Source organism: Mirounga leonina, unplaced genomic scaffold, assembly GCF_011800145.1.
Source record: "Mirounga leonina isolate KUSES-001 unplaced genomic scaffold, KU_Mleo_1.0 Mir_151, whole genome shotgun sequence".
Classification (NCBI taxonomy): domain Eukaryota; kingdom Metazoa; phylum Chordata; class Mammalia; order Carnivora; family Phocidae; genus Mirounga; species Mirounga leonina.
The window spans coordinates 29,017,709-29,033,807 of NW_023270377.1; the positions used below are offsets into that span (position 1 = coordinate 29,017,709).

At 36.7% G+C, this 16,099-nt stretch overlaps 1 protein-coding gene across 2 annotated transcripts in view; it reads left to right on the forward strand.

The window, feature by feature from the left end:
* NDUFS1 (NADH:ubiquinone oxidoreductase core subunit S1) overlaps nucleotides 1-7,319 on the forward strand; it is a 28,713-nt gene extending 21,394 nt beyond the window's left edge. For both annotated transcript variants that reach the window (XM_035007306.1, XM_035007307.1), the window contains exons 15-19: nucleotides 729-883; nucleotides 3,093-3,268; nucleotides 3,836-3,970; nucleotides 4,065-4,137; nucleotides 5,525-7,319. In XM_035007306.1, the coding sequence (XP_034863197.1) occupies nucleotides 729-883; nucleotides 3,093-3,268; nucleotides 3,836-3,970; nucleotides 4,065-4,137; nucleotides 5,525-5,616 (631 nt within the window). In that variant the 3' untranslated portion in view covers nucleotides 5,617-7,319. The remainder of the gene's footprint in view (nucleotides 1-728; nucleotides 884-3,092; nucleotides 3,269-3,835; nucleotides 3,971-4,064; nucleotides 4,138-5,524) is intronic.
* Nucleotides 7,320-16,099: the final 8,780 nt, after the last annotated feature.

The window sequence follows — 16,099 nt, forward strand, 5'->3', positions numbered from 1 at the left end:
TTTCTCTAATGACTGCTTTTGGCTTATCATGTTTTATATCTTGCTCTATTGAATAAGAATCAATTTAGGACAGGGCGCCTGGGTGGCTCAGTTGGTTAAGCGACTGCCTTTGGCACAGGTCATGATCCTGGAGTCCCAGGATCGAGTCCCGCATCGGGCTCCCTGCTCAGCAGGGAGTCTGCTTCTCCCTCTGACCCTCCCCCCTCTCATGTGCTCTCTCTCAAATAAATAAAATAAAAAAATAAAAAAAGAATCAATTTAGGACAATTTCAATTAGCATAAAGTTTCCAGAATTATTCAATTAACTATTATCTCATGAAGTGGGGTGCCTGAGTGGCTCAGTTTGTTAAGCATCTGACTCTTAATTTTGGCTCAGATCATGGTGTCATGGTTGTGAGATTGAGCCCCGCATTGGGCTCTGTGCTGGGTATGGTTAGGATTCTCTCTCTCCCTGTCCCTTCCCCCCCCCCAAAATAAGAAATAACAATAAATAAATATGTCATGAAGAGACAGTGTTCTAAGCATCTTGTTTTTTTGTTCGACACCCTTAAAACAGTAAAATATTGCTATTTCTGGTTTTGACATCTATTTTAAAATGGGTTAAGAAGATGAAGGAAGGTTTTTGTCAGCATTGAATAGAAAAGATTAAGTATCATTTCAGGAGTCACATTTAATTTTTTATAATGATAACACTGCAGGTGTGCTAAAAATCCATAATTGTTTTACAGGATTGCAAGCCAGGTAGCTGCTTTGGATCTTGGGTATAAACCTGGGGTGGAAGCAATTCGTAAGAACCCTCCCAAAGTGCTGTTTCTCCTGGGAGCAGATGGAGGTTGTATCACTCGACAGGATTTGCCAAAGGATTGTTTCATTATTTATCAAGGTAAGTAGCATCTGTGACACCAGAAACAGAAAAGAATTCTGCGCTATGTAGATTAGAAACTATATGGCAGTATATTTAGTGGATTGACTATTTTCCATTCAGGAATTTCCCCCCAACACACACACCTCAGTATTTTTTTAAACCAAATCATAGGTTTTATTAGTTATATAGTTGATACTACTAAGAATTATTACCTGGTGGGGCACCTGGGTGGCTCAGTCAGTTTTAAGCATCTGCCTTCGGCTCAGGTCATGATCCCAGGGTCCTGGGATCTAGCCCCACATCAGGCTCCCCGGGAGCTTGCTTCTCCCTCTCCTTCTGCCCACCCCCCCACCACTTGTGCATGCTCACTCTCTCTTTCTCTCTCAAATAAATAAATAAAATATTTTTTAAAAAAAGGTTATTGCCGGGCGCCTGGGTGGCTCAGTTGGTTGGGCGACTGCCTTCGGCTCAGGTCATGATCCTGGAGGCCCGGGGTCGAGTCCCGCATCAGGCTCCCTGCTCGGCAGGGAGTCTCCTTCTCCCTCTGACCCTCCCCCCTCTCATGCTCTCTCTCTGTCTCATTCTCTCTTTCAAATAAATAAATAAAATCTTTAAAAAAAAAAAAAAAGGTTATTGCCTGGAAAAAAAAAGAATTATTACCTGATGATATTTAGTAACAAAGAATTAGAAGAAACCTATGCCTCACTAATAGGAATGGTTAAATTATGGTTTATTTATACAATTAAATATTATGTAACATTAAAATTCAGCTTTTCAAAGAATATTTAGTATTATTACATAATCAGAGGAAAGTACTTTTACATAAACAGTGTTTAAAAATCATGAGTGCTGGGGCACCTGTGTGGCTCAGTTGTTAAATGTCTGCCTTCAGCTCAGGTCATGATCCTAGGGTCCTGGGATCGAGCTCCGCATCGGGCTCCCTGCTCGGGGGGAAGCCTGCTTCTCCCTCTCCCACTCCCCCTGCTTGTGTTCCCTCTCTCACTGTGTCTCTCTCTGTCAAATAAATAAAATCTTTAAAAAAAAAAAAATCATGAGTGCTGAGTTACAAGACATTTTTTTTTTTTTAAAGATTTTATTTATTTATTTGAGAGAGAGAGAATGAGAGAGAGCACATGAGAGGGGGGAGGGTCAGAGGGAGAAGCAGGCTCCCTGCAGAGCACAGAGCCCGATGTGGGACTCGATCCAGGGACTCCAGGATCATGACCTGAGCTGAAGGCAGTCGCTTAACCAACTGAGCCACCCGGGCGCCCAAGTTACAGGACATTTAATGAAATACATTTGATAGTACTTCTTTGGCTTTTTTGTTTTTGACTCATTTTCTTGAACTCTCACTCATGGTAAATATATTTCCCTGGAATAAATGGAGTCCAGAGTACTCCCGGATATTTTACAGAGAAAAGTATTACATAACTCTCAAGTTCATTTTACACAAACGCCATAAATTTATAATAGGCTTTTTATTGCCATGGCACATAAAGAGCATTATAGAATATTTAGTATCTTTAGTTTGATAAAGTTAAATCAAAATGCATAATTTACATCCAGTTCCTAGTCCTATCCAGAAATAATCATTGATGGCTTTGGAAATGTATGCTTCATATATTTTTCTGTTACATACAAAAATGTACACAAATGAGATTATTAGACTTTATATATTGCTCTATAACTTTCTTTCATTCAACTCAAGGTTTTTTTTCCTTCTAACAGTTTTGTTAAACTATTAAAACTTTCATTATACTATTTCAGTCTTTCATTATACTGTTTTCTATAATATCCTGTTTATGTTCTTTTCAGTATTACCACTGTCATTTCTGTTCTACATTTTTTGTTCCTCCACCATTTCAGTATGTTTTACTGAATTTCACTAACATACATCTGAGCATTTCCACTTTGTAATCAAGAGAAATAATATACCTCATTGCCCATGATGTAGGTTTGTACTATATTATACATATTTCTGTATTTACAAAAAATAATCTGGGAAGGTAGCAAATGCTTATTAGTAATTTTCTTTGGGAAGGGAGTTGAATTGTGGGCAAGGTGGGCTTTTTATTCCAAAATTCTTTTATATATTTTTGTATGTTACAATTTTGTAAACACTTTTGTAATTCTTAATGGGATATAAAAAGGATATCTTGTGTGTTCATGTATGATACCTAATCAGTTTTTTGCTAAAATATGGTTTGTCCTTTCCATCTTTTCGCAGGACATCATGGTGACGTTGGCGCTCCTATAGCTGATGTTATTCTCCCAGGCGCTGCTTACACAGAGAAATCTGCTACTTATGTCAATACTGAGGGCCGAGCTCAGCAGACTAAAGTAGCAGTGACACCTCCTGGCTTGGCAAGAGAAGACTGGAAAATTCTAAGAGCCCTCTCTGAGGTATTTGTTCTTAGTGATGCTGCTAATGGGATGTTTGACTTGTTAGCTTCTCAAAATGATTTTCAAAGTCAAGGAGAATGCAAGCCTGATGTGCAGGGATAATTTGAATAATCTCTGTGAGACAAAAGTATTCAGAAAATGGGCGTTTGATATTGGTATTTTTATTTTTGGCTTGTTTTTTGCCTAAAAACACTTCTTTTAACTCTTTATTATAAAAAAAGAAAAAGCATGAGATTTAAAATAATATACGTTGTCTGTAAACTTTGTATATGATCAATATTGAGTTAGCAGAAGCATTCAGATTTAGTATAGCATTATCCCTTTAATCATTTATTTCATACTCAGTCTGATTTCTAAAGAGAAATTACTAATGTACTGACAGCTGTTTATGAATTAGAATTTTTGTCAATTGTGTTTTCCTCTTAATTACTTAATGTACTTGCAAATGGACACCCAATAGAATTTTCATTAGCACAACATTATTTCACTATAGTTGCAATTATGTATGATTTGAATTGTTTTAAGTACTAAAGCTTTATGTCAGTTCTGGAGACCTGTTATTTGTAGATTGCAGGTATGACTCTTCCATATGATACTCTGGATCAAGTAAGGAACAGATTGGAAGAAGTCTCTCCTAATCTTGTCCGATATGATGATGTCGAAGGAGCCAATTATTTCCAGCAAGCAAATGAGCTCTCTAAGGTAAAAACTTGCCTGTATTCAGTTTTCATAGTAGTGTATCCTCTGATGTTAGTTTTCAATTCTATTATTGACCTCATAATCCTTTTTTTTGCAGCTAGTGAACCAACAGCTTCTTGCTGATCCACTTGTTCCACCTCAGCTAACAATAAAAGACTTCTACATGACAGGTATGCATTTGTTAGCATGACTGCCAAATATGAAAGGTGGGAAGGAATAAGATCATCTAATTATGATTCCAACCTGTTAATGAGAATATTTGATATTTTTATTTAATCTTTGAAAACTTTGAAACATCAGAGGTAATGTAATTTCTGATTTTACTCTAATTTTCTGATTTTACTCTAATTTCTTTTGTTTCTGAAATGTAAGCAGATTTTAAATATAAAATTTACTGTTGTGTATAAAATCACCATATAGCAATTTAGGGAGAATTTTTTTTAAGTGACAACTGTGAAGGTTTTTTCTGAGAATTACAGTAGAAACATTAAAACACTTAAATGTGAAGTATGTTAAAGAGTGTTTCTGATGGACATTGTTAGGGATGCTTTTAAGGAATGTGGACTTACTGATACTTGTTTATTGCAGATTTTACATTTGATGTAACATGATATAACACTTGATATAATATCTGTGTTATGAGGTAGTTGACAGATGATTTTAAATAATTTTCTACCTAAAAGCAGATAATATATTTTTAAAAATTTTTAAGCTTGTTTATCTAAGAATATTTTTAATTGGTTTTTTACTTATGTTATAAACGTTATGTTTATTGTAGAATACATACCTAAGCCCAAAGGGCAAAGAGCATTTACTATGATACCACTATCCAGAAATAACTAGTTTTATTTTTTTAACATTTTGTCAATCATACAAGGATATACACATATATTATTCATTTAAAAAATAAAAGATTTGATGATTCATTTACTGGGGGAAGGGGTTGACAGCTTTATTGAAATACCATTTACAGACCATAAAATTCACTGAATTCAGTGGATTTTATTTTTTTTATTATTATTTTTAAGATCTTATTTGAGAGCGAGAGAGATAGAGCGCATGCACGCGCGCGCGTACACGAGTGGAATGAAGGGGCAGAGGCAGAGGGAGAAGCAGACTCCCCGCTGAGCAGGGAGCCCAACGTGGGGCTAGATCCTAGGATCCAGGGATCATGACCTGAACCGACTGGGCCACCCAGGCGCCCCTGGATTCAGTGGATTTTAGTACACATACTATTTTATAAACTTGTTTTCAATAACAGTATTGTGCACATATTTGTCCTATCTTTAGTACTTTTCTATAATATTTGTAAGGGTTGCATAATGGCATATTGTATGGCTATATGTAATTATTTAATCATTCCTAGGAGTACTTACCAAAAGCATTTAGCTTATAAGGGGCTTATTTTCTGGAGTTCTTCTTCACATTAGATACAGTTACATAGAATTTTATAGTCTTTTTTTTGGTTGTTCCTGAGTGTGTGCAACAAGAAAGTTTTACTGTGTGCTTTTTAAAAAATTGTATTATCAAAATGCACATTTTCTTAATATCTTTCAGACTCAATTAGCAGAGCTTCACAGACAATGGCCAAATGTGTCAAAGCTGTCACGGAGGGTGCCCAGGCAGTAGAGGAACCATCCATATGCTGAAACTTCTACTAGGAACCCCATTTTGTTACAAATAATTAATGGACAGTTATGTTGGAATGATCTCCTACAGGTTTATTCTTTAAAAAATAATCTGAATGATGTAATACTTAAGGTCGTACCTTGCTTATTTGAAAATGATACTGCAATTATCAGTGAACTTTGAGGTTTCAAAGACATTTATGTATTGTGTGTAAACGTTAAATTGTTTAATAAACAATGTATACAGATGCTTTTTCACATAAAAGTATTGGCAATCTTTGTGACACATACAAAGAAAATTCTTAAAATACGAGTTTTTGTTCATTTTCATTGATCATTTAGGTTTGTAAAATGTATGAAATAAGAGCTTCCATTAGGACCCACTGGTAGTTTCTAACACTCAAGGAAAGATTTGAGCATTCTGTCAAGCTGGGTAAATAGAAAAAATATGTGTAACATAATCACACATCAGATACGTATCTTGGACAACTATAAATAATAATAATCATAATAATGATAGATAATGATTATTTAGCTTTTTCTGTGTGCTAAGCACTCTGGTTTTACATGCATTGTCTTGTTTTGTCCTTGCTACAACTCTGAGGTAGTGTTACCTTATTTTACAGATGAAGAAACTGAAGCCTAGGGATATTTGGTAGCTTGCCCAAGGTCACAGAAAAATAGTCAAGGACTCCAGCCTAGTTCTCTCTGACTCCAAAGCTCATTGTTCTTACCTGCTATACATAATTCCCTCCCATTAATACAGATCTTATAGGTTGTTACTTCTAAGAATTAGCATTGAGAATCTTAATGGATAGTACATTTTTCTGTTTTCTCTTGAATCTGTTTATAGACCATGGTGATTTATATGACATTTTTCTTTGTATAAGAGATTACACACACATGCATCACTGGAGTGATGGAGTTAAGGGATGTAATTTAGGTCTTTGTTGATGTTCCATATTTATTATATTAACCATCTGCACTTTTAAGTCAACTATATTCCAATAATAGAAGACAAAGCTAAAAGCTTTCATAATTTTCAGTTGTCAAAACAAAAAGGAGGTAAAATTTTATAATTGATCTAGGAGATAATTTAAAGCCATATTAAATGTTTTTCAGAATCTATGGTCAGAATCCTTTTGTTGTGTAATCCTTATTCCTGCTTTCACTAAAAACTTAGCCCAATTATAGGATGCGATATTCCTGATACAACAATAAGATTTTTTAAATAGTAGTATGTCATCGATACTTTATCTTCAAAAAGATAAATTATACAGAATTTGTCACCTGTAACAGTTTTTTCCGAACTGTTTATTTTTTCATTTAGCAATACATTATGAAGTGTATTTTGCTTAAGTACTTAAAATTCTAAGTTGCCTGAAATTGTACAAATTCTTGCTGAAAGTCTTTGAATTCAGTACAAACTTTCTGTCCTCCTCTACTTTCTTTATCCCTTAGCACTGTAGCTGACCTCGAGGGGGCATATGCTTCCAGTTTTGTATTCTACACAGTACTTTTCAGTGAACGTGTGTAGACTTCATAGGCCTGTTGGTGAGGGAATATTGTGTTCAAATGGAGAAGAGGTGGTATACGACCATGATAGTCCAGAATCCTTGGGCTGCCATCTAGGCAACATGTGTTGAACTTATAATTTTATAAAGCATACCTTGTCTGGGGTAAGTAGTGCTCAATAAAATTGGCTGGTTTTTACATGAAGTAAACATGAAAGTCTGTCTAGTGGGCACTTATTAATCACGTAATGCGAAATAATGTTATTGTGAACATAAACATTAAAGGTGGTTGCTAGGGGGGAAAAAAGGCTTTCTGAAGAAGAGCCCCCAAATAGAAGAAAAATACATATAGGTGAGAATAACCTGGCTGATGGAATTATGATTCTTTTTTTTTTTTTAAAGATTTTTATTTATTTATTTGACAGAGAGATAGAGAGCACAAGTAGGCAGAGAGAGAGGGAGAAGCAGACTCTCCACTGAGCAGGGAGCCTGACGCGGGGCTCGATCCCAGGAACCTGGGATCATGACCTGAGCCGAAGGCAGCCGCTCAACCAACTGAGCCACCCAGGCGCCCTGGAATTATGATTCTAAGTAATGAAAGAGTCAACAATGAGAAGGTGAGAAAGGCTCAAGGGCCAGGTCCCTTTGGGTGAAGAAGGCAGTCTGGAAATACCCTCTCATTTAAAGAGGACCCAAATATGTATCACTAAAGCTTTAAGTACATTATGTCTAATTTTCATAAAAACCCTGCAAACAATAGGAATTGAGACCCAAGAAATATCAAATAACTTGCTTAAAGCTAGAGTTAGAGGCTAAAGGCAAGGGAGTTTAATTAGAGATTTTATTGTCCCATGTTGCCTCAGATATAAAGCTTTTGGACAGCTATGAAAATTGAATAGATGTGCAGGAAAGATCTTAAAGCCTAAGCTCTATACAAAATGCTTCCCAAATTTATTGTGAATTATATTATAACAAATACATTAATAAAAAGTATTATGCCCTCTTAGTAATACCCAGTGTACAGTCATTTATTATTGTTTGTTATTTAACAAGTTATTTAAACACCACTTCTTGCCAGGTCAGAACTTCGGAAAGGTTAGTTAAGAAAAATTTTAAGATTATTTCTTCATTTGTAAAATGGGGATAAAAATAGAATAATTGTATTTACCTCTACCTCATAATGTTGTTATGAGGATTAGGTCAGAAAACCTATGAAACTCTTAGCTTACTTCCTGACACAGGAAATGTTCAATGTGCTCAATAACTGAAGACCATCATTATAGGGAAATGTGTATTCAAAATTTTTCTAACAGTTTCAGGAGGTTGCAGCTAATCACCAAGGGAGTTTTGCTGTTTTTTAAACTAAGCTCTATACCCAACATGGGGCTCAAACTCACAAGAGATCAGCAGTCACTCTACTGACTGAACCAGACAGGTGCCCCCACTGGAGTTCTTGATCCTAAAAAGTCCCCATTTTAAATGAATGAAGTGGAAAACTCTTAAACTATTGGTTGTAAGGGAAAGTCATGCCTAATATAACCTCCAGCTTTTATTTTTCTAAAGAAATGCATTCCTTTCCTAAGGCTCCAAGGAATTAAATGACTTATCCAAGGTCAACCTAATCAACAAAACACTGCTACTACATACCATCCACCAAGGCTGTGAAAATTTATTATGCAGAACTCTACTTATTTTGATGGAACTTTTACGAGTTGTAGGAAGATTTACTGAGTCTGTTGGGTTCTAACCCTTAAAAGAGAATACTTCTAAGAGCAAAACCATAAAAACAGTGCTGTCAGAAGGGGAAGATTATTTGCTAGTGATAGGGTACTGAAAGAGGGTTAGAGCTATTGATTTGCACAAAGGGGGCCAGTGGATTCTTTTGCCAACATAAACTTTTGATTAATATATATAAACTGTCAGATTTACTATTAAACAGATTGCCCTACCACTATTCAACACCTAAGGAGAGAACTAAAGGAGCTTAAAACAGTGGTAAGAGGTGTTTTTTAAAATGTTAGTATGTCATGACTACTGTTAAGATGTCACTAGTAACACTGCAAATCCCTTGTTAGCTAAGATCTGGTTTGCCTGAAAGTGAGGGCTCAAGCAGAAATTAAGGTATGCATGAGTATGACAAGCTATTTTTTAGGACATTTTGTGAGGCTACTCCTATCTTAGCATAGCTAGACCTCATATTTGTGGTTGATTCAATGTTTGGAAACAAATGGCCATGAAAATAATACAAAGATCTGTTGGAACAAAAAATTGTGTATAGACATATATATGGCCACTGTTCAATAATGAAGATAGCTGATAACTCCCTAATAATTTTTAATAACCAATATTTTAAAATATCTTAACAATTGCATAGTACTTTAATTAGCTTGCTTATTTAATTTAGCCCAAGAGACGATGAAAAAACTATGACTAGACCTCAGGTCTAGATTTTAAGAGAATAAGGATCTTGGAACCAAATACCTTTTACTTGAAGTGTTTGTAGATTTTACTACTGAAAAATTCTGAAGATTGATTTACCTATGACTGATATTCAAAATCTTTGATATCTTAATATTTTAAAAATAACTTACACTGGAAAGCATATGTTGGTACTAAAAATACAGTGAATGTGTGGTTTAGGACTAGTGATTAGTTTACAGTATTGAATTTTGAATTGGTATGTAAAGAGATCACAAGATGAATAACATTAATTTCATTCTTAGAAGCATATAATTTGGGGTCTGAAAAGGACTGTAAAAAGAAACCTAGTATTTTTTTTTTTTTAAGTAGTCTCCTTGCTGAGGGGCTTGAACTCCCAACCCTGAGATCAAGACCTGAACTGAGATCAAGAGCCAGACAGTCAACCAACTGAGACACCCAGGTGCCCCAAGAAATCTAGTATTACATGTGCATTTTGTAAATGTGGAAATGGAAGCCAGAGAGAATTAGGGGAAAATTAGGGGCAGGTTTTTTGGGTTGAACCAGTTCTTCTGACGCCTGGTTGAGTGACATCTCAAAGCCTTAAATTCAACTTTGAGATTTATGAAACATTTGCAGAGTATTGTGTGCCAAGTATAATGCTAAGAGAAATGCACTTTAGTTTGTGTCCTCAAGAAGCTAACAATGTAGTGAAAGATCTGTAAGCATCAATTATAGTAATGGCAGAACATTTGAATACAGGTATACATAATATAGTGGTGGCCATGGCTAAACCTGACAAAATTTTAAAGTTTAGTAATACCCAGTGTTAGCCATTATCTAGGAAAACAGATACACTCATACACTGTATGATATCCATCAAAACATTATTTTTTATTTTTTTTAAGATTTTTTTTTTTTTTTTTTTTTTGAGAGAGGGCAGGAGAAGGGGCAGAGGAAGAAAGTATCCTCAAGCAGACTCTGCAGAGCATGGAACCCAAAATGGGGCTTGATCTCAGGAGCCCAAGATCATGACCTAAGCTGAAATCAAGAGTTGGCCGCCCAACCGACTGAGCCACCTAGGTACCTAAAAACTTAATTTCTTAAAGATTTTACTTTTAAATAATCTCTACACCCAACATGGGGCTCAAACTCAATCCTGAGATCAAGAGTCCCATGCTCCACTGACTGAGCTAGCCAGGTGCCCCCCCCCCCATCAAAATTTTAAATGCTCATTTTTTAGACCAAACAATTCCACTTCCAGGAATTTATCCTAAAGATTACCAGCATGAATTTGCAAAGACTTGAGCAGAATGTACATTCACATTGGTCATCAAATAAAACAAAAAATTTAAATGTCCGCCAATGGAGGACATAAAATAGTTTTGGTATAAAATATACAAATGTTTAAAAGCATGAGCTAGATCTCCACTTGCTGTTATGGAAAAAGCTCCAAGATACATTAAGAACATCAATTTTTTTTAAAGATTTTATTTATTTATTAGGGAGTGAGAGAGCACAAGCAGGGGAAGCAGCAGGCAGAAGGAGAGGGAGAGGAAGAAGCAGGCTCCCCGATGAGTGGGGAGCCCGATGCGGGGCTCAATCCCAGGACTTTGGGATCATGACCTGAGCCAAAGGCAGACACCCAACCAACTGAGTCATCCAGGAGTCCCCATTAAGAACATTAAGATGCAACAATATGTATCTGTATCTATATATATGTTTACCTATGTGTGAAAAGTATTTCAGCAGATACAAAAAAATATTGTGGTTACCTCTGGGTAGTTCAGCTAAATCGAGGATAAAGAAAAGGATTTTACAACTCTATCATTTGAACATTTGAGTTTTTACAGCAAGAATATTTTGCTTTTATAATTTTTAAACACATTGTTTAAATGAAGAATATGTAGCAAACCAAAATATATAAGTTAATGAAAACTAAAAATAGCAGGACACAAAATTCTGTGCATTTACATGTGGTAGGCAGCTTTTAAGATGGCCCGCATGATCCTTGCCAGCTGGGATTCACACCCTTATGTAATCCCCTCTCTTTGTGCGCTGGACTTACTGATTCATTTGTAAATCATTAGGGATGTCCCTGCTGGGTTTTAAGACTGGCTTCCATCTTGGGCACTCTCTGATTCTCTCCCTCTCAGGTCACCTGCCATGCTGTGAGGACACATAAGCAGCCTCTGAAAAGGACCATGTGGTAAGGAAGAAGACTACCTTCCAGCAACCATGTGAGTGATCTGAATCCTTTGGCCCCCAATTGCATTGATGTGACTCATATTGATACACTTCTAGATTCCTGACACACAGAAACTGAGATACTAAATGTTTGTTGTTTTTAGCCACTAAGTTTTGGGTTATTTTGTTATGCAATAATAGATAACTAATATGCTGTAATTATAACAGCAAAAGCATATGGCAGGATGACCCACATACAATGACAGATCCATGTGGGAATACAAAGGCCTGACCTTCTAGACCCACTGGGGGACAACTCGGAAGGGCTGTCTTAGCTCCTTAATCTCTCTGTGAGGTTGGCTGAGATTGTCACTGGGCCTGCAATTGCAGCTTAGCTTTCCCTCTGCCCATTCCTGCTTTCTTTCCCTCCCTTACAGTGTTGACCTCGAGGGAACTCATTAATAAATGTTCTGTACACTAAACTCTTCTCAGAGTCCACTACCTGGGGAATCCAATCTGTGACTGCCGTCCAGAATATCTCTGTATCCTAGGTAGCTGCTCGAAATATCACTGTCTCAGCTAGCAAGACGTGCATGAGAGAGAGGAAGCAGAGGACAAGCTCTAAACATCTTATTGACGTGACTTTGAAACTGCATCATTTCTACTCAAATATCGTAGGTAAGGCTTACAGCCACATTCACCTGCAAGAGAAGAGGCTGGGAAATGTAACTTCTAGTCATATACCCAACTAAAACAGAGATTCTAAGAGGAGTGTTCTAGCTATTTTTTTTGCTGTGTAACAAACTACCCCAAAACTTAATGGTGTAAAACAACAACCATCTTATTATGCTCATGAGATGATGCCATGAGTGCAAAATACAGAAAGGGCACAGCAGAGATGGGAGTGACTCATCTCTGTTTTATAAGGTAGGAACCTCAGCTGGATGGCTGGAATACTGGAGGTTGACTCAAACAGCTGGGGCCTGGAGCAGCTCCAATGAGAAGACTCAGTTCCCAGATAGCATCTTCATTCATGTTTGGCTCCTGGGCTGGAATGGTAGAAAGACAGGCTCAGAGGGGATTGTCTTCCAGAGCATCTACTTGTGTCCTATTCCACATGAAATTCTCAGGACAATTGTACTTGTCGAGTGTTCAGGGCTCCAAGAGCAAGACCAAGGAGGAAGGTTTTTATGATTTAACCTTGGAAGTTCTATAGCATCACTTCCATTGTCCTTTACTGATCAAGCCAATCTGGTCAGAGCCCACCCAGATTCAAGGGGAGGAAACATACATCCCATGGGAGGAGTGTCAAAGAATTAAAACCACTGCAACGGTAGATATTGGGGGACAATTAGTTCCTGCCATAGGCCCTGTATCTGTACCACAGCAATGAAGAAGGAGACACACAGAAAAAAAGACCATTAACAACTATAAAATGAAGTTTCTTTTTATTTATTTTTTTAATTATTTTAAAAAATTATTATATATGAAATTATTATTATTACTGTTTTTTTAGAAAAGGGAGAGAGAAGAGAGCAAGAATGAGAGAGCGTGGGGGGGAGAGGGAGAGAGAATATATATATATATTTGTTTATTTTTAAGAGAGAGAGACGGGCAGCGGGAGAGGGAGAGAGAAAATCCCAAGCAGGCTTCAGGCCCAGAATGGAGCCCAACTTGGGGCTCGATCTCACAACCCTGAGATCATGACCTGAGCTGAAATCAAGAGTCAGATGCTTAACTGACTGAGCCACCCAGGCACCACGAATCCAGGCAATTCTTAACCACAATGTTATACTGCTTCCCTATTAATGGGATATATAGGCCTTTCTCTCTAGAATCCTCTAGATTTTTTTTTATTACAGATAATGCAGTAATGAATACTCTTGTACATAAATATTTGCATACTTTTCTAAGTATATCAATAAGGACAAATTCTTTGATAAGACATTATGAGTTCAAAGAGCAGCACATTTTTATTCGAACAGAAGAAGTTTCTTCTCCAAATTTATCATTTGTTTTGGGGAGGCAGCATTTTATCAGAGGCAACAAGCCCCCTCTTGCTATATTTAGAATTTTAGTAGCAAAAGTACTAGAAAGTCATCTTAGTCCTTCTCCTGAGGGAGTAATTAACTCAGTGGTCCTTTCCTCACATCCTTTCTGATATTTGATTAAGAGTGCAGACAGGTAAACTGCAAGGCAAAGAGCCCTAGACTAGGGCCTGGATCATGGTAGTTCAATGATTGAATTAAATGACTAGGTCTTTTTTTTTTTTTTAATCTGTAAAATGAGGATATTAAGTACTACCTACTTTATCTACCACCTATAGGTTTAGAGACACAACTATGAATGTATACATTGTTCATATGTATCATTAAGAACACTTGTAGGGGTGCCTGGATGGCTCAGTCAGTTAATCGTCTGCCTTTGACTCAGGTCATGATCCCAGGCTCCTTGCCCCTCATTGGGCTCCCTCCTCAGCAAGGAGCCTGCTTCTCCCTCTCCCCCCTGCTCGTGCCCTTTCTCTCTCTCAAATAAATAAATAAAATCTAAAACAAAAACAAAACAAAACAAAGACACCACTCGTAATAGAGGGATACCCATTTAGGAACCAGGGAAAGAACTGGGGGGCCCAATAGGGAATTGAGATCTGGTATCTTTTTGGTCACTAAATACGTACATGTGCTTTACTCATAGATGTACATCAGAAACTCTGGTTGAGACAATAATTTCTCAAGCACTTATTGTGTGTGTCCATCTGTATAAGTCTTAGTATACTTTCAGCAGGTAGCCTCAATATAAATATTTTATGAATAAATGAATGAACAAAGTTTTCAAGGCTGCTCATCAGTTTTCCAAAGCTAAGACTAATGTCCTCTCTCTCAAAAAAAAAGATAATTTTTAGCACTTTGTCTTTCCCCTAAATAAGGAATGTCTATGTCTTCTTTAGAACTATGTACATAATATGGCTTAAGGTCTTAAAATTTGATCTTGGGTAAACTAAAAGCAAATCACCCAGAGCAGAGTGTGAAGTTATCTAGTTTGTCAAATGCTGAGTAACTGCCTCTCTATTAATTTGGAAAATACAGAAATGTAGAAAAATAATCCACTTATTGATTAGTAACCCTTATGCTGTGTAATTTATTGGGCCTTCCAGATACTATCTTCTCTTTCTTTAAAGTTATTGATAGACACTGTTATTTGTGAATCACTTCCAGGTGATTAGCAATTCAGTAGAAATTAGTCATATGTAGTCATATATATGCTGACAAAAACTTTGAAATTATATTTTAGATGATGTAGTATTTTACTGGACTATATAAGTCACATTTCATAAATTTTATCTATTTTATTCCAAAACTTTCAATTATCTTGAATAATGCCCCTTCTTCTTGAGTATACCCATATTTCAAAGACTTACACAAATGTGGACATAAATTGAATCCATTTTCCCCCTTTCTAACACATATACATATATATGTGTGTGTTTTAGAAAAAAAAAATATATAACATATATATGTTAGGAAAAAAAAATATATATATATATATTTTAAGTAATCTCTACACCCAAATGGGGCTCGAACGCATGACCCTGAGATCAAGAGCCACATGCTCTACTGACTGAGCCAGTCAGATGCCCCTAGATTTATATATTTTTTAAACTTGGTTGGGAAATATCTACAAACTTCAACATGAAAATATTTTAGTCGGGTATCCTGGAATAGAAAAACTACATGTTTTTCTATGAATGACACATGTACATACTCAAATATAGAAATAAAGTAAACATGAAAAACATTCCTTCTGATTAGATGTGACTAGAATATATTTTTAAGAATCTATCACTGGGCAGCCAAAATTTATCTACTGATGAGTTTCCCTTCAGGATTTTTCCAAGAACTGGGAAAATCCTGCTGTTTTAGTCCGTTTGGGTTGCTATAACAAAACATCACAAACTGGGCAGCTTATAAGCGCCTTTATTTTTGACAGCTCCAGAGCCTGGAACTCCACCACCAGGGTGCCATCGTGGTCAGGAACTCCACCATCAGGGTGCCGTTGTGGTCAGCTTCTGGTGGAGGCCCTTTCCAGGTTGTACGCTGCCATCTCTTACTGTGCCTCACAAGATAGAAGGGAGTAGGCAGCTCCTGCGTGTGGTCCCTTTCATAAAAGCGCTAATCCCATTCATTGAAAGCTCCATCCTCATGACCTAACCACCTCCCAAAGGTCCTACCTCCTAAAATCATCACACTGGGCATGAGGATGTCAACATATGAATTTTGAAGGAACATAGACATTCAAATCATAACAAATACCTAAATTATACTGAGTCATGCTATCGAAGAGAAAATGAACTCAATGATGAACCTAAGTTGGCCAGGTCCCAGGTT